At 47.4% G+C, this 25,424-nt stretch overlaps 1 protein-coding gene across 2 annotated transcripts in view; it reads right to left on the bottom strand.

Moving 5' to 3' along the window:
* FRMD4B (FERM domain containing 4B) overlaps positions 1-25,424 on the bottom strand; it is a 78,919-nt gene that overhangs the window by 34,815 nt on the left and 18,680 nt on the right. For both annotated transcript variants that reach the window (XM_059480289.1, XM_059480290.1), the window contains exons 2-7: positions 24,945-25,010; positions 24,164-24,258; positions 22,240-22,332; positions 19,096-19,180; positions 7,139-7,195; positions 6,200-6,222 (exon numbers count right to left, since the gene is read on the bottom strand). In XM_059480289.1, the coding sequence (XP_059336272.1) occupies positions 6,200-6,222; positions 7,139-7,195; positions 19,096-19,180; positions 22,240-22,332; positions 24,164-24,258; positions 24,945-25,010 (419 nt within the window). The remainder of the gene's footprint in view (positions 1-6,199; positions 6,223-7,138; positions 7,196-19,095; positions 19,181-22,239; positions 22,333-24,163; positions 24,259-24,944; positions 25,011-25,424) is intronic.

Here is a 25,424-nt window from a genome sequence, read left to right as displayed (position 1 = left end):
CTCATCTGTTTTGCAGGCAGAGCACACACAAAAGACCTCTCTAGGTAGCTGGACTGTACCCACTCTAGCTCTGCTCTCTGAGTTAGAAATAATTAAAAAAAAAAAAAAAAGAAAAAAAACCAAAGAAAAGAAAGTACTGTGGAGAGACTATTAAAGAGGACAAAACACAGTAACCCCTTTTCTGCCCCTCTGGAAACTGTGCAAACGTCACACATATGAAATCTAAAAATCACTGTTCCTTACCAAACTGCCATAATTATGTGTGAATATTAAGAATTAAATTGCTATATACAAGTAGTAAATCCCATGAGATCAGGTTATTAAATTACTGCAAACATCTTTTTTTCCCCCTCTTCATCTAATCCTTTTTGCTCACTTCCACCCACAGTGCTTCCACCTAATTAATCTGCTCCATAATAAGCATTCTATACGAATTCCCTGAGAGTCCTCACAGAACTGCTTTAAAATAGGAAATTGTAAAAAACCATTACAATGACATCACTGCAGACTGCATATGCTTTAGTCTGCCTTGAACTGATGAATCTACAAGTAGCACCAGTAGAAAAAAACCCTGTTGCTATGAAAAGTCTACACAAGAAATGGCATCTTAAGTACTTTTTCTTTGTATTTGCACCTGGTTTGCATGAAAAATAAAACTCTAGGAGAAAACAATGTTTTCATTTCATAATTAATTAATTCAATTCAAATTCAGTGTTCAGGGAGATGGAGCTCAGCAGTTCCCTGCCTGGCTCCCCTCAGCACCTGTTCCTCATGGCAGACCTGCACGGGTTCACTAAGGAAAGCAAAATTTTCACCCTGCTAGAGAAAAATTACTGTAGTCTTCAATCAGCTTTCTTTGAAAAGGGTATAAAATTCAATTAGGCTCTTGGGAAAGTGGGTATCTGATACCTGTCAGCAGGGTGAGCATCATCATTATATGAAATAGATATGAAACATGACTTTTCCTAAACGTGCTTATTTACTACATTGGTTCATCAGATGCTCCCAAATAAAGCAAAATAAATAATCAACCCCCTCAACTAACAGGCTCTGAGTAAGCAGATCTTTGCTCATCTTGTCCTGAATCAGCTGTTTATTGAGAAAGAGGGAGCTGAGGAAAGTACACAGCTGGGTTTGACCAAGAGAGAGTTAATGGTTCAGAGCCAGTGCCTCAGCAGGTATTTAAAGAAAAAGTGCTGGGAGTCACAGCTGAAAGGCAAAGCACACAATGAGTCACTTGGCAAACAAGGGCCAGGAGCACAAGGGGCACAAGGCAGCGCCAGGGCTGAGCACTGATTTACAGCCAGGCAGACACAGCCTGCAGAAAGGCTCAGGGTATCAGTGCACGGGCGTTTAAAAAGTGCATTTGCATGGAAAAGAACATCAAAAACTGAACTGCAGCGCTGCTACAGGCACCAGATGGGTGTTCTGAGAGTGAATCCTCTGGTGACCCACCAGCTCTGTATCAGCCACTGACACAGGTGTGAGGAAATGGCTGGGCTGAAGCAGGATCCAGACCGTGCTCTGGCCAGATGAGATGGGCCCTGGTAACTCATCCCCAAACTTGTCCTCCTGCTCCAACCCCAGTCCTGGGTGTGGCCACACCTGGAATCTTGGTCACATAAACCTGGCAAAACTCCCAGAAACAGGCTGGACAAGCCACCTCCAACAGACCTCAGGTGTGTCCTGTTCCCGAGGGTACCTTCCTTAATCTTGGGGTTAGCGGTAGAGTGAGCAGGTGCTTTGCTATCAGGCAATTATTAACTTCTTTCCAATAGCTGTTTTCTAGCACTGCCCATGTTATCTTTCCCACATACTTTTCCACCAAGAGATCTTCCAGTTTGCCGGGCAAATTATTCAGCTCCCCAACAAAACAGTACCCAAAAATCCCACTCTGAGCACTCTTAATTAAAAGCAAATTGTTAATACCACTTTCTGCACCTAGATCAAGAACTTCACTTTTTTTCCATGCAGGATTTTAAAATTCGGGACTCTCTGAACCAATTACTCCATAGCCTCAGTTGCAGGGCTATCTCTCACCCAAACTTTTCCCTTTTCCAAACTCCTTTATCACCCCCAGAACGATAAACCCCGGTGCCTCGCACATGTCAGCTATCAGGAATTCACTATTTTGTCTGTGTTATGTTATACCAGTCGGGAGTTATCTTTGCAGCCCACAGGCCAGAATCAAAAACGAATGTGTCAGCTATTTAAAGAAAATAGAAGCCCTCCTCCAGCAATTTAATTAACTTCCAGGGAGCAGGGCCGGGTTTCAGTCCTGGAAATTGTACTGGGGAAAATACAGTCCAAGATTACCAGTCAGAAAATAAACTTCTTTTTTTTTTCCCCAAGTTGCTTTCCTTATATAGTCCCTGTAGCTAATCTGATTTTGATAAACATTTTTCCAGTGCTAAGACAGCATTTAGGACTTCTCAGTTATAAACTGTCTCTCTCATCAAGCTACAAGGGAAAATAAAAGCATATAATATTTTACAGGATTTTTGAGGGCAGATGCTTAATTTGTAAACTAAATACAGCTAAATTATTTATTTCCCAAGGAGGCCAAGCTTTATATGTTGTATATCTACAAGATGAATAATTAACAGACTGCCAAAACATTGTCTCTTTAAAATTCAAAAAGAATTCCTAAAATAAACAGAATATGTATGTTTTCCCCCCAAAACTGAGCCATGCCAGAAGCTGCAATTTGAATCACATTATCTTTCTAAAACCTTTACATAGAGTTTAAAACACAAGATTTTAAAAAACCAGGCCTGCAGATTTTTCTATTTCATTTGCAAACAGGAGAGTGGAGAAACGCAATTAACTCACGCAGAGTTTCAAAACTCCAATCAATGACTAATGCTTGCTTGGGGTTCCTCTTGCAGGAGGAGCTGGGTAAAAAGTGCTGGGAACTCAGCTGAAACACACGAGCAGTCAACTGGAAGCCGTGCATGAGTCGTGAAAAGCAAACATGAGCCAGCGTTACATCCTTCCTCTTGAGCAAAGCGTGCTCAGCGCTGCTCAGGGAGGCAGAGGGGCAGGAATCTGCAGCATCTCAGCCCTGCAGGACTGTCCTGCAGCCCCTCGTGGGGACAGCAGAGCTGCAGGACTGTCCTGCTCTGCCCAGGGCAGCCCTGACACCATCCCAGTTAGGGGAAGAGGGATAACTCACTGAGCATCCCTGTGACATCCTCTTCATCACACACAGCAGGGAATTATCTTGGCTGGGATCACCAGCTGGGTAAACAGGAAAAGGAAATGGGTACATGGTGGCCTGCTGCCACTTCTGCTCCTCATTCCTCCTGTGTCCCCAAGCCAGTCGTGGCTGCCTTTGAGAATCCAGAGTTGTCCAAACCAGGACATGCTGGGGGTGCAATTTTGAAGCATGTACTTTAGTTTTATAAAGATGTCTTCAAAACCGGGGTTCTCTCAAAGTGGGATTTGGGTGGTTCATCTTTATATAAAGTCTCTTCCCAAATTATAAACATGTCTTCAAAACCAGGGTCCTCTCAAAGTGGGATTTGGGTGGTTCATCTTACATAAAGTCTCTTCCCAAATTATAAACATGTCTTCAAAACCAGGGTCCTCTCAAAGTGGAATGTGGGTCTACCATCTTACATAAAGTCTCTCCCCAAATAATAAAGCACGAAATCTTTAAGATCTCTTCCAACCCAAACTATTCCATGATTCTGTGAAACTCCTGTCCTGTAAGAGACCAGCTCAGGACCTTGGGGTCCTGCAAAGCACCTGCAAGGACCAAACCCCAAAGTCCCTGCTATTCCCATGCTGCCAGTTCTACCAGACTGTGAAGCCCCTCCAGAGTGACCTTGGTAGGTGCAGAAATCGAAAGATTTTTACTTTCTCCAAGCGCCCACGTGTCAGGTTTGCTCACTGAAAAGAAACAGATTTCCAAGGAATGTGCTCACCCACTCAGCATGGGGCAGGGGAGGGTGTTTCCCAGCAGGCTGCTGCTCCCTGCCATCAGGGTGTTATCTGGGAATTTGAGCAGAGGATTGGGAAAGAGGTTCCTGTAGAACCACGGGAGAGAAACACAGCAGTGTTTGGGCCCTGGTATGGAGCTGACATCAGGGGAATGCCACATGGTGACCCCACCACAGGATGTGTCCCCATGGAAAAGCTGCCTAGGGGATGTGTGTGAAAAAAATCAGACAGGAAGAGATCCCCAGCATTGCCTGGACTGGCCCAACCCTCACTTCCACAGAGCTAATCTCCAGGACTCCAGGCAATTCCTGTATTTGCCGGCATTCATTCAGCACTAATCCAGCACCAGAAAAATCAACCTGCGCGTCCTCACGGAGGTGGTGCAAGAGCCACATTCCAGAAGGTGATTCAAAGCAGAATGTCCAAATGACAGCAGGCAGAGAGCACTCTAAACTCAAGGCAGTGCACAGGGACGCAGTGTGCGCAGCACAGCAAGCTGTGCAGCAGAGGCCAGTCCTTCGGTATCCTCGCTAAGATATGCTGGTAATTAAGGCAGTGCTTTATCAGCACTGGCCCAAAGGACCACTTGTGATATGTGACATGGAATTCCTTCACTCCTGGTGTGCTCACTGGGCCTGGGACAGCTGGCTGTGCTCATTTGCCACGGGGGCATAACATATGTTCAGTTTAACAGAGGGAACAATTGCTGCAGCTATTTCTATGCAACTCTTAGGGGAAGAGCTGCATTTGGAAATCACTCTTGTAGCAGAGTGCTCTTCCCTACAATTTTCTTTAAATACTTCTGAAGGTAACCACGGGCAATCCACTCCTTGCAACATGTCCCTGGAAAACAGCCACAGCCACAGTTCCTGGGCTTGTGAAGCCATACTTACAAACCTATTTATGGCAAATGATAAGGAGGCTGTGTTAGGTTTAAACCACATAAGGGGAGCTTTTCACCACCAAGGTGGTTTTTAACATTAACCCCTGTTCCTGAGAATTAAGAAAATTGTGCCACCAGTTGCTACAGCTGAACAAGTTACTTATTGTGGAGTCAGCAGTGATTTTCTGGTTATCTGTGCCTTACTGAGCTAAACTTAGGGCGTCCCTGTGGAGATCAGGCAAGATAAGGGGTCTTTCTAGAGAAAAACGCAGCATATTGCAGGTGTAAGCAGTACACTGGGGGTCACAGAGCAGGTCTGCAGCATGAACAGGAACAGAAATGGCCTGCACAGCCAGCCCACCCAGGTGACCAAAAACACCTTTCTGTCCCTGCAGGTGTGACAGCATGCCAACAAATAGGAGGAGGGGGTTTGATGGACTTCAGAGAGCGTGTCCTCTGGCAGACAACAGACAGCCCTTTGAAAGGAAGGGGTCTGGGGATTGGCACTGGCATTTACTTGACAACTGCCCCCTCGAGGGAAAGCAGAGCCACTCAGGCAGTCAAACGTGACTTGCTCCCTGCATTTGGGTCTGTACTGAGCCCTCTCCAAAGCTCTTGTAGCAAAAGCGTAAAACACACCTCTCCCCACACATGGAAACTCAGCAAGCAGTAAAATATTAACGTGACCAAAGCCAATCTTCTGGATCTCTATTTGCTCAGCGAGCTGTTTCTAATGGAAGGTCTTTCCCCGTGGCTCCAGCAGGTCCAGGTGACCCCACCTGCTCCCCTCTGCCCCTTATCACAATCAGAGCTGGGTAAGCAGCACCTCCAAGGGGAAGGCAGGCCTGATGATGAAGCTTTAAACAGAGCAAGGGGGGTGCACATCAGCCAGAACACAAGTGTTGGGTCAAGTGTGGGGAGGGAGAGGCCCCCGGGCAGCTGCAGGAGAACACGGCTCATTGATCCCAGGGCAGCTGATGGCTCAGGGCTGTGGGCAAGGTCACCCACAGGGACCCAAACACAGGCCAGCAGAAGCACAGGCAATGATTTGCTTGGCCAAAGCTTGGCAAAGCAGAGGTTTTCCCAGCAGGGAGGTGTGGGAGCTCCCCCTTCTCCCACTGTGGCACCCACACTCGGGAGGGGAGCACAGCGTGGTGGCCTCAAACGCTGTTTTGACTCAGAGCTTGCTCACAAAAGGCATTGCTCACCCTGCAGACTCAGATTTTATCCAGCCCAGCAGCACATTTCACTTTCTTCGGGCACTGCTCGCAGCTGGACTTTACCCCCATTCGTGATTGTTTGCAGTACAATGCCAACACAGAAAAACACATCCATCAAGCACACCAGTATTAGAAAGGAAAACGTTATTACCTGGAATAGTCCCCTTTAGCTTCCTACAATTGAAAAACAGTGACAGAATTAAAACACGATCTCTTCAAAGCCCTCGGTTTTCCCAGCATTGTTCCCTTCCCCACTCCCACAGCTCTGCAGGCAGATCCTGACCCCCACCACACTCCCTGCATGTGCTCAGGAGCTGGACTTGGCCCCTCGTGCTCCCAGCTGCAGACAATCCACCCACGGCACAAATAAAACTGCTTCCAAAACCGGGATGAGTTTCACATTGCAAATCAAATGCCGCTTTTAGTGCACAAGAAGTGAAATACAATTCTCCCTCCTCTCCCATCCAGGCTAAGGTTGGCTGTACAGTCAGGTCAGCACTTGGGAGGAATTGTGCTCACTCGAGATGAAAACAACTGTTCAGGCAGATCAAGCTGCTGCTGCAGCTTTGCTGTGGCACTTTGTCAGTGACAATGCAATGGGGAAAAACCCCAATTTTTTACAGGCAGAATTTTATTTCATAGAAAGTGGTAAAAAACTGGAATTTAAGTCTCATTAGAGCAAAACTAGATTAATGAAAGGGAAAACTGACACTGTATATTTTAACATAACAGAGGGATCAAAACCATATGTTTGGAAAAGAAGATTCACAGGCATAACACAGCTGACTGAGCTACAATATTTACACTTTTCTTCCCAGATCTCTGGAATGCATTTAAACTACGGTTAAGTGATAAAATGAATGGAAACCTGCCCAGATAAACGACTTCCCTCAATTAGCTTTTACTCTTTCCATTTAAAACTCCTCAAACAAACATTTCAAAAAGAACCTCCTGCGTGTTCCAGCTTTTTCTGAGCTCCCTAGCCGCGGAGACCACAAACAAGCCAGCGGGGGCTCGGTACGGAGCGGGGAGGGAAAAACTCCGGGAAGGGAATAAACTGAGCCAAACCCAGCCGGGGGGAAACACTCACCTGGAGCACCAGGGCGGCCAACTTGAACACGGTCTCGCTGTCCACCTCGATGTGTCCCTGTGCGGAGAGAGCGGAGCGTGAGCGGGCGGCAGCGACGGAGGGAGGGCAGGGAAGGGAAGGGGCTCGGCGGAGGCGGCGCTGCCAGAGCGGCGCTCCCGCCCCGCGTCCCCGCTGCCACCGACACACGCACAGAGCCCGTGCTCACAGCCCAGCCCCAGCCCTGCCCTCGGTACGAACGCGGCTGCTGCTGCTGCATTGCACGGGATGCTGCCCCGTGGTGCTGCTGCATTTCGCGGGATGCTGCCCCGTGCTGCTGCTGCATTGCACGGGACGCTGCCCCGTGGTGCTGCTGCATTGCACGGGATGCTGCCCCGTGGTGCTGCTGCATTTCGCGGCATGCTGCCCCGTGGTGCTGCTGCATTTCGCGGGATGCTGCCCCGTGCCCGCACGCTGCCAGCCCCAACCTGCCGTGCAGCACCCCAAGGATGTTAACGCACACCCCATCCTCATGGGGAGGGTCACAGCATCACGGACTGGCCGTCATACACTGCAATCTATGGAATTACAGACTGGCTGGGTTTGGGACCTTAACAACCATCTCACCCCAAGCCCCCTGCCCTGGGCAGGGACACCTCCTGTTAGCGTTCAAAAACACATAATCACGGGGGATTATATGCGGTGCTTTTCATTAAAGTGCTCTAGGAATCGGGGTATTACCCAAATCTGATTCCGACCATACATCCGAAATGATCATGTTTTTATAGTCTATCGTTATATAAATTTCACGTTAATTATTAAACTTATATTGTTCTATTGCATACATAAATTTAGCCCCTCTCTGAATTTCCAACATAGTTTCTCATTATTCTTCTTATGGTTATATAATAATTATATTTAATTACTAAACAATCATCACATCTAACAATTATATAATTTATCATACTGCTTATGCAGGTGCAGTTGATCTGGGAAAGCACAAAGCCTAACATTTTAGATTCTATCTAACTTTTTCCAGGGCTCCACTATCACTTCCACTAGACCAGGTCGCTCCATCCCTGCCAAGTGTTGCGATTCCGCTGTTATCCCTGGGGTAGCTTGGTCCATTGATCAATTGGATTGGGTCTGGATGCTGTTAGCATGCTGAGGGGTTGCTCTCAGTCTAGAGGTGTGGTCTAATTTTTGGAGGTTTTATTTTGCTCCAAGGTCACCCCAACCAAAAAATGCAGAGCAGTGGCTTATGTGTCAGTGAACCCGGTGGGCGAGTATGTGTTTTAAGGTGGTTGCTGGTTTTGAAGTTCCACTTGCAGGGATGGGGCACGGCAGATACACGGTTGGATGGCACCCAGGAGCACCTATCAGCTCCACAAACAGCAGTATTTGACAAGATCTAAACCCCTGACACCATCTGCAAGAAAAGTATTTATTTCCCAGCTCATTTCTGTGCTCTCCACTCATTTGCATGCATCTATCCACTGGGATATAGCCCTGTCCCAGCCAAGAGAAAACCAAAGAACTACATCCATCTCTCCGTAAAGAGTTTTACTGCTTACAGTTTTAAGGCCTTTCCTTGTTAGCTGTGATTGTGGTACACAGGCCCCTGGTGCTAAACCAGCCATACTGATTAATCACAAGGATAGCATCACTGAGTCCTTTGTCCTGCTCAGTCTGCATCCCACAGCTTTCCTTTCTTCCAACTCCACTGGAGCTCTAGAGCAATGTTCAGAAAAACTGCATGGATCCATGGATCCCATGATGAAAATGTGTGCCTGAAGCCCACCCCAAAACCAGCCCTGTCCTAACAGCACTGTGTACTCAGAAACTCCACAGGTGCCAAAGCATCAAAAATACACAAGGATCCTTTTTTTTTTCTCCTGCTTACAAGCTTAAGTACAAACTTTCCACGTTAGTTTCTTACCAGGAAAACCCCTGGCCTTGGTTGTACTCAGGGACCAGCAGTGACACTGGAAGAGCAAAGGAGATGCACTGACAGTGGCACTCTTTACTCCTCCTGCACCTTGCAAACAGTGGGCAAAGCACAAACCTGAGCCTATGGAGCAGCCCAGGAGCACAGATTTTTCTTAGTGACCTTCTGCAAATGCAGACAGTGGACATGATGCCTGCCTCATGTCACTGAGATCCCAGCACACCCTTAGCCCCCAGGATCTGTTGGCTGAATGAGGAGACAAAGCAGACCAAAAGCTGAAACAATGCCAAAACCAGGGCAGCAGCAAAACCTAGAGAATCACATACAGATACAGGGAAATGACATCTCAAAATATATTAGGGCACATCTGGAGCTGAGCTAATTTACCCCAGCTGCAGGTCTGGCCCACAGAGACTAAATTCAAAAGCTGAACAAACAAATAATTCAATTTTCATGGAAAGGAAGTGTTTTTGCCAGCTTTGTCAATAAAACATTCCAGCAGCAGCACTCCCCCAGGCCTCTCTGACAGGCAGACCAGGAGGAATTTCCCCTTCCCAACAGGTGTGGCACCAGCTATGCAGGAGAAGCCCCCAAAGCATTCCCAGACATATTTTATTAGAAGAAGAGGAGGGGCACATCAGAAGTTCAGAGAAAAAAACCAGCTTGAAGTGCATCCTTCCTTCAGATCTCTTTCATGTTGGTGCTTAAGAAAAGAGGCAAGATTGCAGCCCAAAAACTCCTCATGTAGGTGCAATTTTAAGGCACTTTGTTACTTCCAGGTCTGTATCAGGTTAGTCTTTGTCATGCACATCTGAGCTGGCTTTCTGAAAGCTTAAATTGCATCTGGCAAGCAACCTCTGATGCCAGCTGTGGTGGTGAGAGGATTACAGGAGATCAGGTCACCCCAGCACCATGGTGTCCTTCACCAGCACACAAAGAACTCAGATATGAGAAAATGCCATCACAGGGAACTTCAGCTCAGCAGGAAAGGTGAGATCTGGCTCAGCAAAGCTGCCCTGGATCACAAAATCAGGGAAAACAGGGGCAGAAGGGGCTTTAAAAGCTCACCAAGAGCATTGCCCTGCCCCAAGGCAGAGTCAGCTACATGGGGCTCGTTGCCTTTTAAGCCTACAAGAAACTCAAGGAGATTTAACTCTCCAAAGCCCTCTTGATTTACTGCTGGCTCCCAGATAAGCTCAGAGCACTCAGAGCTGCTGCAGCAGAGTCTCTGCTGACCCACAGCAGGAGCTGCTGCTGGCCTCACAGGGGTGTTTGGGACTTCATAACCAAGCACCTCCTCACTTCTCATCTTCACAGCACCTCACAGCCATTAACTAATTAGCAAGAATAATTATGAGGCTGCTTTTCTGTGTTTATTTGCTTTTTCCTAGATACTGGCCTTAGGAAACTGGTCATTTCACTGGCTGCCATGGCATGGCCACAAGTGTTAACAGTGATTCCACAAACCACTTTATTCAGGGTTTTAGGAGACCAAAGAGAGCACAAAGGGGGACTGGCTTATCCAGGTGAGGAGGTTTCAATTTGCTATCAGAGTGAGGGATTTGCTGTGCCAGTGCTCTCAGTTTCAAATTTGCTTAGAAGCTGTAAAGAGTGAAGAGGCAAGAGAGTCCTCTTGAAGATGTTCTTGACCAAGCAAAGGGGACAAACAGATCACCCCAGGGGCAGGGCTGCCATCATTCTCTCCAGCTGCTGCAAACCTCACAGCCCAAGTTACTGCCCACACAGTAACAGTGGAAGGAGACTGAGGCCACTCTAAGCAAGGCTCAGGAGAAAAAAAAACAAAAAAACCAACCAACCAACATTAAGAACAACCCACCCTTTAAAGGGATTAAAGATCACAGAAAAGGTGCAGGGAAGTGAGGGGACTGCCCCGAAGTGCTGCAGTAGCTAAGCAGCAGAGCAAGGATTTGAAGCCAAGGATGCCAAAGCCCAGCTCAGCCTGTGTTTGACAGACTAATGCTCTCCAAGTGACAGTCTCCTGGGCAATTCCCTCTGAGCCTGCAAGTACTTTTTCATCACAATGTAACATTATTTGCCATCTGGCTCACCAATTGGCCATTGCTGTAATGTAATCCAGGTCTGCCCTAGGCTGTCATGGAGTTTGGACAGCCCTTGGCTTGACACAAATCCAGACAGTGATATGTGCTGCTCTGAAGTGCAGGATCATGACTCTTCTCACTCAGGCAATATTTTGATTTTATAATCATCCTTCAGTCTGGAGGTTGGCAGATGGGGGTTTCTCTCTTAGTATTGCTTTATCAGCAAGGTCATATTTCAAAAATAGATGAGGAAAATGACTGTAAGAAGATTAATTTTTATTGCCTGCTATTGCCAGGGTAATTCCAGCAGAGACTTCAGTGGGCAAGTGAGGGGGCCCTGAGAGCCAGGGCAGCCAGGGCTCCCACAGCCACATGTTGAAGATGAAGATTTTCCTAAATTTATCCAAGTGGGAACAAGGTCAGCAGCACGAGGTTAAGCAGATGTATGTCATTCAGATAATGGAATCTGACTCTTCTACACTTGAGATGTAAATGAGTTTAAAACAGACTGGTGACTGCAGCCCCAGGGAGGGGATGAAACTGATATTTTTCAATTAGAGTCTGCACAGGGGCTGATCATTTTAACCAGTGAGACAGATTCAGCCAGGAGACCACTGGCTTATCTGAACACTGAACTTGGTCCAGCGGATTCAGGTGCTGGCTTTTGTCATCCTGATAAACATCAGAGCAATAAAAGGCTGCAGCAGGTGTCCAAACTGGTTGGCAATTACGGTAGAGCAGGAGTGGGTCACTATCTCAGCATCTGGTTAAGAACAACTCAACCTTCAGTGCCCATGGGCAGAATTCAGCCCCCAGTTCAGATAAGAGCTCTTGCTACACAGACATAGACTTATAATGTGATAAAAATCACAAGCTTGGTCATGAATAGAGCACTGAACCCTCATTAGACACAGCAACAACACTAGAATTTACTGCCATAGAGATACAAGTCTGAAATCCTGATGAAAACTCAGATCAAGAGTGATGATAGTCAGATGAGCATTAACTGTGTTAAGCAAATCTTTAGGCTGTAAACTCAGATTAAAGCAGATTTAAAAAAATAAGCACACACAGGAACTGTCGTGTTTAACTCTTTAGAGCAAGAAGTGGAAATGGACATGGTTTGTTCAAACCACATGTAACCTCCAGAGGTTAAAGTCTGACAACAAAATCATTTCACCTGCAGATCTGAGAGCTGAGATACCAACACACTTGTTCCCTCAAACTAATTCCTTAAAAATTTGTGTTAGCCAAAGACACCCCCAAAAATGCACACACCATGACTGAATAGCCTCAAGACAGCCACAAGACTGAATATAATTACCAGTGATTACCGAAAGGTGCTTTAAAAAAAGCTGAAAGAAGGGTGCAATTAGCAGAGGGAAAGAAAGGACCCAAACCTAGGCAGGCAATTATCTGGGTGTGGAGCCATCACAAGTGAACAAAGCAGTCCCAGCACCCCATGCCCTGATCCAGCAGTGAGGTGATTCCCACCAGGGATGCAGAATCCCTGCTCTGTGTGCTGAGATGGGCTGGCACGGCCCAGCAGGGCAGAAAGCTGAGCAGCTTTTCAGCGTTTTTAAGGCTTTTTTGTGCCAGGCTGGGGAGGGCAGTGGGTGTTGGCCACAACCTGTTCCACCACACAGGCTGTGCAGGAGGAACTGGGTCAGGCAGATCCTGCCGCTCACCCTGCCTGTGCTGGGGAATTAATTACTGCACAGAGACAAACACATGGATAACTCCAGCTTCCAACTGCCTGTCCCAATTACCAGCACTCACACCTACACCTGAGCCCTGGTGCTGTCACCTGCTGTTCTCACTGCCCTGCAGGGCACTGGGGGCACCATCCCATCCCTCCTGCAGCAGCTGCTCCAGGCTTGGCAGAGCACCTGAGCTGGGACTCTGCTCCAAGGACACAAACCGAGCTGAGAAAAAGCAAAGCAAAGCAAGTGTCAGCCTCCAGCACCTCAGGGAGGTAAAGCAAAGCACAAAAGCAGCAGAATACGAGCTGCTAGAGGAGCAAATGGCACTCTGCTCCTCCCGACCTTCCTGGGAGAAACACTGCGGATTTCCACTTGTGCTGCACTTCCCCCATGGGCCTTGCAGCCTGGGTGGCTCAGAAGGCCTCACAGCTGCTCCACAGAATTGAGATGGTCCATGATGGGTTCTGTTTCATGTATGGAGCCCCACAGCCCCTCACACCAAGCACAGGCTGAGACCAAGCACAGCTCAGTGCAGGTGCAGAGGCTGATGCAGCTCCTCCCTGGCCATTCCTGCTGCTTCCCACCTCAGGGGCTGAGGCCAACCCAGCTCAAAAATAAAAGCTGTTAGTGGTGAGGGACAGGTTCAGGTTTCCCTGTTACACCCTTTATTTTGCTGTCTCTGCCAGCCACTCTCATTCATTTCCTTCTGCCTTTTTTGTGCCTCATCAACACTTAGGTGAAACTCCAGGGACAGGAGCAGCTACTCCAGGACTCACCTGCACTGTGCAACAGGAACACATCGACTTTCTTATTAATACAAGAGTAAAAGCAGAGAATGGGGAAAGGCCTGAAGACTTCCCTGGTTTGCAAACCAGGGCACATAGCAAGTGTCATTAGCCTTAACATATAATCACAGCCTTTTGCTTTGCTACCCCACCATCACAGGGAGATATCAACACACACAACAACAGAACTGGCTGAGCTGTCACAGCACCTTTGCTCTGTGGCCAGGACATCAAAGGTGCAGGACTCTCCATGGCAATTAACCCATGTGTTAGTCCCAGGAGGAGGTGAGTACATCCAGAGATGTGAGGAGCAGAACTCTGGCTGCAAATCAATTGAATTTTCATATGCAATGGGGCCAGCCCAGCTGGGACACAACCTGCACCTCCCCAGGAGTCCCACAGGTCCCTGGGGCACCCTTTACAGCAGGACTTGGATTGACCTCAGCACTCTCAGGAGGCCCTGGACTGTCCCCACACCATGGCCAAAGCCACCAGCACAGCCCCAGGTGAGGTCTGGGGGTACAATGGGGGCCCCATGGAGATCTGCCAAACTGCGTCAGAGTGGGGTCCTATCACATTTTATTCACAGGCTCCATCCTCCTCACTTGCTGACATGAAGGCTGGGCCATGGAGGTGGCTGCCACAGCAGAATCCACAGGATAGAACAGCCCTGGAGGAGGAAAAAGCCAAGTGCTCCTGCTGAACCTCAACCTGGGCTTCACATGTGCTGCCTCTGGGAGCAGAACAGCCAACTCAGGCAAGAGACAGAGGCTGTTTAATGGCCTTGGCTAGGATCAGACTACACACTGTTACAGGGCTACACGGGAACGTTCCCCTCTCCCTGGAGGACGGGGAGAACTAGGAAATATCCATTATAAAACTTTCGAGAGCTCTCTGATATATGACCACTGTGCTCCCCAGGAGCTGGGAACCAGCCAGACTTTATGCTCACACCAGGGGTCTGTTTCAACAGCTCTTCTTGGTAAGCACTGGTCCCCAGGCTGCCAAGTGCTCACAAGCATTGCTGTTCATGGAGCGAGCACAGACTCCCCTGAAAACTTACATTTCCTTTAACTTTTCCCTTTTTTAAAGCAATTCTTACAAGTCCTTGAAACAAATGGGAATTTAAATAAACCCCCCAAAACACCCAGAGATACAGAGGAAATGGGGAACACAGCCAACTTGACCAAGATCTTAACTTTACAGAACATATTTTAAGGCCTGGCAAAGACTCAACCACACGACTGCAGAGCTATATGGAGGTTAGCCCTAATGCATAATAAACTTGACAGTGCTTTGCTAGCCAAGCAGGGTGTTATTTTTCCAAACTTGGCTGTTTCAAAAGAAGAAAAGACTAATTTATCTTTCCAACTTTATCACCAGCATGTGCGTGACTAGCTCTGACCCACCTCCCTGCAAGCACCCCAGCTATGGTCATGGGCTGTGCAATAACACACTGAACACTTCACATTTACAGAGCTCCCTGTGCAAACACAGCCATTCCAGATACCCACTGCACCAGGCTGCCCTCTCCTGAATTCCAGCAGGTTTCAGACAGCTATAAATCTTAACTCAGCTTCTTGAAGTCAATGGTGGGTGAGAAGGCTTTTAAAGTGAAGTTGTCACCACTGAAGGTTCTCAGGCAGCGACACTCAAAGCCTTGGAAAAGAGAGGCCAGATGTACACAAAGCAACTGCAGCCTTTGCATTCTCCCAGAATACATGTGGATAAATGAGTTTTTAACCAAGTGACTGGAGAGCACTTGAGCAGACCTGGATATATAATTACCACCAGCTCCCACCTCGGTGGTCCAAGCTGTTCCTGGCAATGGATGCGAGTTCTCCAAGCTCCAGGAGCGTGGATGCTGCAGAGCAGGAGCCAGCCAGCTGCTGGGACCACACAGCACTGAGAGGGACCAGACCAAGGGGAAAACGGGCAGCTTGGCATGGCAGAGGGCAGGGTGAGAGCTCTGGCAGCATTTGCTGTCTCAGCTGGATGCCAAGGTCTGTGCAGTGAGGGGGCACCAAGTTTAGCAGCACATGCTGTGCTCTGTTCACATGCAAAGGGGGCTTCACAAAAGTTAAAATGAGGTCTCAGCCCTCTTGTGCCTCAGGCAAAGGGGTCTCCCCCAGCTCCCCACAGGCAGAGGAGACTGCACAGAGAGCAGCACAGGTCACAGAGGATGCACAAACCTGGCACGTGCCAGCAAAGGTCCCAGAGGCACAAAGCAGCTTTGACAGTAGAGGAGCACAGAGGTGGGGGAGTGGGTGGGGAGTAGAAAGAAATACATTTTTGGCAGCTGAGATTTCATTGTCTGTCTTGTCCCTTCCTTGCCAGAATGTCTACAGAGATTGCAAAACGCACAAGGCCCAGATTCCTCCGAGTCCTGGCAGGGTGAAGCAGTACCTGATTTCAGAAAGGAGCAGAGAGACTTGCAAGAAGGAATGTGGGGTTGAAAGGTGAGGAAGAGAATCATGGCTGTGCACTGCAGAACACCAAGCAAGCCTTCACCCTTTTCAGAGCTGCCACGCAGGTTTTGATTTCATTATTTATTACTCATGATCATATTTTGTAATATATTATGTAACTAAGAATATAAAATGGTATAGTGTTTACCCTAAGTTTTTATTCAGCTGTTACAAGACACCCAGCACACACTGCCCAGCAGCTCCAGCCTGACCCCAGAGGTGCTGGACTTCCTTAGGAGGATTCCATTCTCTTTGATTAGAAACAGCCCCTTACAGGATTTCACACACAGACATCTCAAAGAACACTGTAAATACATTTCTAGTGCAGCCTCTGTACTTTGTTAGCCAAGGATAAATCCCCTGCACAGGAAGGGCTGGCACAGCGCTTTGCCATTGTGCTGGCTGTGTCTGGCTCTCCTGGTGTGCCCACGTGCCAGCAGGAGCACGGGCACCCCATGGCACACACAGGGCAGCATCACCCCCTCCCTGCTCACAAAAACATCCCTGCCCCCTGAAGACAAGGGAGCACAGGTGCCCACACTCTGCTGTGCTGTCAACACGTGCCAGTGCTCAGGAATGTCACAAGAGCACTCAAGCATCAGGCATTTGCACCACCCTGGATTTGGGTTTCCCCTACGGGGAAAAGCTGCAGCGAAAACTTTGCAAACACCTTTGTGAAAGCAAAGAAACACGACTGACTTTGAAGCAATCTCATCCACACAGGGCTCAGCACAGCCCAGGTGTTGCAGCATCTATCCCAAACCACATTCCTGGCCCACACAGAGCACAGGCTTCCTGCAGAGATCCAGGTTAGGATATTGCCCTGGCAGGGCATCCTCTGGCACTGCCTGGGCACATGGGCTGGGTGTGAGCTGCTGCTTTTCACACACTGGGGGTTCCTCACTCCAAGAATACAACAAGAAAAGGAATGGGAAAAAAAGGGAAAATCAAAAAGCCAAGCTGAGGCAGGCTAACCTCCTGGAGCTGGATTAAGGACTGAGCAGTGCCAGGGAACATTCCTGGCTGTCATCATTGAGCATCAGCCACTTCCCTCACGGAGCTGGGGATGCTCCTATTCAGACACCCCTGGCTCCTTCCCTGCCCCACAAAGGAGCCAGCAGCACCAGGGGAGAGCACAGGCTGTGGGAGCACATCTGAGGGGCCTCTGTGCATCCTCCTGCCCCATCCCAGGGCTCAGGATGAAGGCTGGACCCACGTGCCCTTCAAGACTGCCTGGGACTGACCCGAAGTTTGTCACGTAGAACAGAATATTTTCACAGGAGTTAATTGGAAGGTTAAAAGCTGCTTGGGAGTAGAGGAACTGGCTCCTGCTGGAGGAGCCAGAGGCTTGAGCTGGGCTGTGAAACTGCACAGAGAGGGCTGCAGCAGAGCCAGGCATCCCCAGCTCTCCCTGTGTGCTGAATCACCCGGAGCTGCACAGAGATCTCCTCTCAGGAGGAAGGGATGCTCCTCATCCCTCTGCTGCCCACAGAAACTGGACACAACAGATACCTCCTGTTTCTGGCAGTTTTGCCTGCAGGAACAGGGATGCCACACTCTGGGTGGCTACAATTAGAGCACACACTTTGCAAACCATAGGGAAAAATAAAAGAGCCAGCCTGCCTTCAAATTTCTTTTTTTATGCTTCTCTTCACCCTTGCTTTCTGATATGTCTTATACCTACACATAAACACATATACTGGCACCCAAATGTGTTAATATTGGATAGGGTTTGTTTCAACAGCAGTGGCATTTACCACATTCCATCCCAAAACCAGACCCATTTTCCAATTCCAAAATTATTTGTTAAGCTGCTCCAGTTAAGGAGCAATTTAAGGATGGCTACAAGCTGCCAAGACCCTTCATTTTAAGTGGCAGATATATCAAATGGAGATTTGCTTTTTAATAACCATAACCAGTGAGGCCCCAAGTTCTTTGAGCATCTTTCAAACTTCAGCATGTTGTAAAAATGCACCAAATTTCCTTCACTCCTCCAGAAAGCAATTCCTGTACAAAGCACTTACAGCTCTGCCATCACCACTTTCAGGTTTCTGTATTCTTTCATAAAACAATCAACACTGCATCCTGAATAAGAATCCTCCAAAATCTGAAGCATGTTGAAGGTGAAAGCTTTGGCTGGCTACACTGAGCTCCACCACCTAGGATTGTGTCCCAAGGAAAGGTTGTAAGAACCAAGTGACCCTCTCAGACTGATTGAACCATGAGTGAAAACAAAAGGCACCAGAGTTTGACATTAACTGGAAAATGCCAGAAGCATGAGAGTAAAGTTCACAGAACTGCAGCTGCATGTAGGGGCATGGCAAAGATGGCTGTCACACCACTCTTATTTCAGAGAAAGATGCACCTGCAGCAAATCAACCTTATTCTTTAGATTTTCATTACCACATCCTGATGTGCCTTTTAAAAACATGTATTTTACCAATCTGAATATTTTAAGAAAACAGTGGAAGCTTTTCAACCAGAAAGTAAATACAGAAAATATTCAAACAACTGGTTGTGATTGCTACTTTATAGGATTTGCTATTACTATTTACTGTTACTTTACTATCTCACTGAATTAAGGCAGGAAATAAAGGAATTAGGGACCAAATCCACAACACAGGACCTTCGCACAGGCCTTTTCTTCTTAAGAGAAGTTTGATTAAAGGTCAGTAAAGAGACACTTGCACTGAGTGTTTGCTATGCAGACTGCAGGAGGATGTGCCACTGAGCAGAGCCTACCTGGGAAGTTACAGCCCAGATTTCAAGAAGCTTAAAAGCTTTTGAGTATTTCAGACTCATTGCAGAGCACTGAGCACACAGCAGGGCTGGAACCATCATCAGCCTCATTCATGTGCACGAAACATCAGCTTTCAAGGCAAGGAGGGAGTCAACATGCTGAGATCTTAATACTTCAATTAGCTCTAGAAATCAGACACAGCTCCTACCAAGTTGTCAGGATGGAGCATGTGGCAAAGCAATAGAAGAAAAATGCACAAAAATGCTCCAAGTCTTACCTGGTGTACACAGGACTTGGCATTCAGAAAAAACAGCTCCACCGTAGTTTTGTCCTTGAGAAAGGAAATGCTTTCAATGTAGAACCTGAAAATTAAAAAAAGAACCAAAACCCATGAGTGACTCTCTTGAATAGGTTTCATATTCCTCCCAAGTCATTTTATTTCCTCAGTGTTTTGTTCTCCAGCAATAAAATAGCACAGAGGAACTACGAGCTACTGCACTTAATTTCCTGCCTTTTAGGAGGGAGCAAGCAGAAAATCACAGCCTGACAGCACACAGGGACTCCTGGTTCAACAGATCCCGGATATCTGATGACTTTTCAAATTAGATGAAAACTCTGAATGCTACAGGAGCAAAGCCCATCTCTCCTCTGCAGGGAAAGTCACAGCAGTGGAAAAGCCACTCCAGACATGGTGGGGAAGTTGGTCCAGCACTCTGCTGGAGGACAGGGGTTGGAGCAGAGATGTTTGTAAGAACCCCTAACTTCACTCCAGCTCCCACTAAATGCCAGGCAGGAGACACAACTTTCTCCCAGCCAAGCAAACACCTGGCCCACCAGTGCCTCAGCAATGCAGATCACCCAGGGCTTCCCCATGTCCTGTCCCGGGGGGCAGGGGGCTGGGTGACCCACACAGGGCAACCAGAGCCAGACCAACCTCTCCCTAGGCTGCTCCTGAGGCTCCTGACAAGCTCCTCAAGCTCCATCCCCTGAATTTTGACCGATGATCATGGCATGGATGGTTTGTAGGACACTTGAACAAGCAGCACAGAGCCCGTGCTAGGCAGCAGGGAAGCTGGGACCTGCCACAGGTGTCAGGAATGCTTGCACTGTTTATGCTGTGACTTCAGGAAAGTGATGCATTAAATGGTAATTGCTTTAATATTTCACATTCCTGCAGCGTGTCCCATTGAATTAATTTTAAAGTACTCTCCAGAACGCCTCTGCAGATGATTTACCCATTTCACAGGCATGCAGCCTGGCCAAGGGGCAGCCCCAGACATCTGAAAAGCTGTTCTACATTTCCATGACTCACCTTTCCCCATGAACTCTATGAACCACAGGTATTTCAACCTTCTCTTGATCTCACCTGATATATTTTTTTTTTTACCCCAACAGCTTTGCTAAATTTTACTTTAAACACCCTTGAGTGTTTCTCTTCAGAAATGCAGAGCAGAGGGCAGGACCCACACTCTTCCTCCCTTCCCATCCTCCTGCCAGACCAGCCCTTCTCAGAGTGGACCTTCCTCAGCCTGCTGCAGCCTTCCCTGCACCCTGAAGTGATTTTCCTCAGCTGATGACCTCATGTGCACTTCCACTTTCTTTCAGCCAGGCTCAGGTGTGGCTCAGGAGCAGGACAGCTCTGGCTCTGAAGAGAGGCAGCTCCCAGTCACTCCTGCACAAAGCAGGAAGCTGTGGGATCTGTGGATTTAGGGTGAGGGCACGGGGGGCACTGCCCCAATCCCAGCTCCATTTCCTCTGTGGTACAAGCTGCACCTTCTCATCACCCCAGGACAGATAAGGATGTTCAGGGCATGGCAGGCACATTTGGGAGCACCATAAAGGGCAAATTCTGCTTCTACTTCCAGTGCTGTCAGCACCCTTGAAACTAAAATGACATTTCTGAAAGTCCTCAATCTGCATCACAGAGCCCTTCAGCTGAGTGTGCCATCCAAAAACCTGACTGGATTGACTTTATGCCAGCTGGCAATAATTAAAATCTCAAAGGATTATCATGTTTCCTTATTGAACAGCAAATTTCAGGGATGAGGTGAAGAAAAACCAGCAATCTGGAGATTCCTCCATTTCCAGTAATGCAACTGGAAACTGCAGGTTTTGAAGTGGCATTTCTGCTGGAATACCTATTTTCCATGGATCAGGCAGTTTCTGCAGTGCTATTTATTTCTGTATCTTATTCCTCCTGCTCTGCATCTCACTGCCCGCCTCCTTGGGTACCTGTTTTGGATCTCATGACCCCAGAGTAAGTCAGGCTTAAAATTCCTTTCTGAATATTGATCTTTCTAAGCCCACTCCTCACACATTAACTCCTGCCCAAGTTTCTGCACACCCTGTCCTGCTGAGAGCCATCTTGCAACAGAGAGGGCCAAAATGAGCAAAGAGCATAAATTCCAACCAAAAGAATGCTCAAGTTATAATAGGATTGCCTTCAGAACTTTCTTGGGCAGCCACAGGTTTTGGCCTCCCAGATCCTGATCATTGCAAACACAGTGAAGAGCCCATCACCCCTTTTAATAAATGGAGCTTTTTCTTTCTGCAAAGTGTGGAAGAGGAGCTCTGGACACCATCACACCCCAGCACGTATTCAGGCAGAACAAAGTGCCACTTGTTTGTCCCACTCCCTGGTGACAGTGGGGGACACGGGGAGGCACCAGCGCCAACTGACCCAGCTACACGAGAGGCTCTGCTTTGGAAGTGCTTCAAATAATTAAGCACACCAGGCATAAATTTACCCAGATCTGAAAAGCAAATGAGGTCAGTCTGCTCTCACGTTCCCTCACAGACTTCAAGGAAAACAAAGACTCCAACAATATTAAGAATATGATGCTTGAGCTCTTCTGCCAACTCTGTTTCATAGGATGTGGATTTTTTTCAGGCCCTTAACCAGCAGAGCTTTGCCAGCAACAGCCCTAAAGTAATGCAATTACATTGGCCAAAATCATCATTTTGCCAGGGATTTTATTCTTTCCTGGGGCCTGGCTAAGCTGTGAGCAAAACAGCCATCAGCAATCCCTTTAAAATACACACAGCCCTTAAGTAAACAGAAAGAAAAAAGTAAGTTAAATTGTTTGAATAAAGCGTATTGAAATTTAGCACACTCAAAGACACGTCAGGCAAAGAAGATACTTTAAAAAATGAGGCTTTAAATAAAAAACAAAACCCAAACCCACCCTAGGAATCACGTCCTAATAAGAGTTTAAAAAGTATCAGGTTCCAACCTACTTTATTTCACAGTTACATACAAAAGAGAGCAGCACTTAGCCAGGCCCTAATCTCTTCTAAAAATAACACATTGCTTTGACATTTATTTCCTTTATCAAATCTGTAATCAGCTCCTTTAAACAAAACCCCCTGGTGACAAATAAACCCAAGTGGTGATGTTTGCTTGGTGGAAACAATTACTCACCTAACAGCAAAGTACAAAGTAGCTGGGCCTGGTTTCTTGGGCAAGTCATGGTCCAGGACACGGTGATCCAGCTGCAGCCAGACACTTTGACCTCTGTGCAAACAGGTTGGGGAGAGGGTTAAAAACTGCGATGGAAAACACAGAAATTGGTTCTTTTCAGTGCCCCCAATTGGTCCAAGTGTTACTTTAAAAAGTTCAAGCCTCAGCCCCCAAGCAGGCAAACACTTCATGGAATAATTTCCTTTTTTTTTGTTTTTCCTAACCCTTAACCCTGCAAGGCTGAGCCATGGGTGCCCTCCAGAGGCCAACACTCCCTCCAAGCACCCAGCCCTGTGCACACACACCAAGGCAGGCCCTGGAACCCCACTGCAGTTTCTGGGGAATCCAGCAGCTTTCAGATAATCCCCCGGCAGCACTTTAAACCTCACCAAGACTCGGTGCCAGCAACCAAAAACATCCAGAAGGATTTCATGGCAGCTCTTCTGGGGCAAAAAAACAAGCCAAGTACTAACAGTATGCTCAAGGGATTTACAGAAGAGCTGGGGGTAATATTTTCCAGCAAGTGAAAGGACAAAAATATTCCAGGGATAGCCCAAGATGTGAGTGGCTGGTAAAAAATAACAGAGGGCTGGGGTCAGGGCCCCAGAGGGAGCAGCTCCACGAGCTCCAGGGTGTCCCACATGGGATGGGCATCAGCAGGGTGGCCCCAAACACGGCTCTGAGGGGATCTGTAGGTGGAGGCTTCCATCCAGGGCTGCATAGAAAGTGGGGATGGAGAGCAACAGGAAGCAATGTTATGTCACGGACATATTTTCATAAAAATCCTTTCTTTAGGATTTTTCTTCTGAGAAGCTGTGGCCTCAGCAACAAAGTGTAAACAATGGTTATCTGCTGCTGTGGAATGCAACAGGTGCATCTGTGATTGGCCTCCTGTAGATGTTTGGATTTACTGACCACTCACAGCAAGGCTGAGTCTCGCTCTCTGCTGAGACACAGACCTTTGTTATTCATTCTTTTCTATCCTATTCTTAGCTAGCCTTCTGAAAATTTTTCCTTCTATTTCTTTTTAGTATAGTCATAATGTTATATATATATCGTAAAATAATAAATCAAGCCTTCTGAACATAAAGTTAACATTCTTGTCTCTCTCTTCATCCTGCCACCCTTGTGACCACTGTCACAATGTTATTCCCATTAGACAAGAGGTTTATTTAGGGGCTGTTGTAGTGCACAGCTCCACGTCCCCACTGCCCTGAGCACCTCTGCTCCAGCTTTTTGGGGGAGCTGAAGGTAACTCCACTAGAGACACTGCCAGCAGATGTGGGGAAGCATTTCAGTGCCCTGCTGAGAGATGAGCACCAGGTGAGACTGCAGGTAATGAACCCATCTGACTCTGGGTTAATGCCAAGGAACACATCTCCCACAGCATCACAGCCAGGCTCAGAGAGAGCAAAATGGTCCCTGGGCAGGACTGACCTCACAGCTCACTCTGCTCGGGAAATTTGGGGTTAAAAGGCTCAATGACATATTTGAGATTCAGGTGCAAAGCAATTCATTTTGGAAATAAATGCAAAACCTTTTCATTGTTACTAAAAGTGCAGAGGAAGAAAGCTGAGGGTGTTCACATGGGAAATAGGAAATTATCCCTGAATCCGTTTTTTCACTGTGTGAGACAAATATGAAATGTGAAATCATCAGGAAAATATTTTACAAGGATTCTCTGGTTTGGGCCCAGAAGATATTTTCCAAATATTTTCTATTTTGTGCCTTCCCCTCTCCCCAGCCAAGCAGCACAAGGACAAAGTAGGAAACTCTTTCTTCTTTGAAAGAAAAAGAAATTTTTCTATCATGCCAAGCTGCCACAGTATCAGAGGATTTACACTGCAATAATGACACAGCTGTTTAAATAAACAAACACACTCACGTGTCATCAATAAATGTTATCCCAAAATACTCCTTTTCTTTCAGGTTGAAGTGTGAGGCCACCAGATCCAGCAACTCCCGAGACAAAAGTTTGGGCTGTTGAAAGAATAAAATCAATTTTATTCATTTCAGTCCAGGCTTTTAATAAAAAATGATATTTTTTTTTTCTGTACAAATACTGACACTTAAGTACACATGGCCATGCTAAACCCCTGTTGTACAAGTGAATACAGAAGTGATGTACCAGACTCAGGGTGTCTCAGCGGAGCTGTGTGGGATGTGTGGAGCATGGAGAGGCAATTCTGTGCTTAATCCATGACATTAAGCTGAAGGGCACAGACTGAGTGCTGCTTTCCTCTTGCTGGGGGAGAAGGCAGCATCCAGGCTTTCCTGCACTTAGGGCAGGAAGGATTTTGCAATTAAGAAAACATTGTGTAGTGGAGGATCTCGTGCTTTGAGTTCCGTTATGGGAAAAAAACATCGTCAAAACCACAGTGTTTTCTTCCCATCTAAATGACAAAAAAAAACCCCAGCACAAGGGGTATGTTTAATGTCCCGTGTGAATTTTGGTGAAAGCAAAAAGTGAATGCAGAACTGATGGCAGGGGAAATCCTTCAGCCAATCCAAGTGTCAGGAGAAGCACACATTGCCTCAGCACACCTATTCCATTCTGTGAGTTATTCTAGAATGACTTGTCTTCAGCCCTCACTTCAGCCCCCAAAAGAAGACAGGCAGAGAAGCCTGGCCCTGGCTGCCAGTGCCCAAAAGAGCGAGGTCAGTACCTGAACCAGCAGCTCCAAGTTCCTGTCATCGAGGAGATGCACCTGGCAGTGCCGGCCCTCGGTCATCTGCAAAGACAGCAGCACAGCCTGTCAGCAAGGACAGCATTCCTGCTTGCACCAGAGCATGGGAGCCTTGGGGACAAGGGCAGGGTGAAGCCAGTGTCTGATTTTGATGGATAAGGGAATTGACTGTGTACCAGAGCCGAGTCCTTCTCCAAGGACTCCATCTGGGAGCTGCCTCGGCACTGGCAGTTCCTGTCAACCCCACGCTGGAATTAAGGGTGCTTAGCAGCACTCAGGATCAGATTAAAAAAAAACATAAATGCTGTGAGAATTAAATGTGAGGATGAACCAGGCTGGCCAGTGCCACAGCCTTGGGCTTTTGCTCTGGTGAGGAGATGACAGGGACTCAAGAAACCCAGATCCATCCAAACCTCCCTGCAGATGGGTCAGCCCAGGTCTGGTCCATTGACCTGTCTG

This window comes from Ammospiza nelsoni, chromosome 11 (genome assembly GCF_027579445.1).
Source record: "Ammospiza nelsoni isolate bAmmNel1 chromosome 11, bAmmNel1.pri, whole genome shotgun sequence".
Classification (NCBI taxonomy): domain Eukaryota; kingdom Metazoa; phylum Chordata; class Aves; order Passeriformes; family Passerellidae; genus Ammospiza; species Ammospiza nelsoni.
Note: the sequence above shows the minus strand (reverse complement) of the source record. Positions and strands in the feature narration are given on the sequence as shown.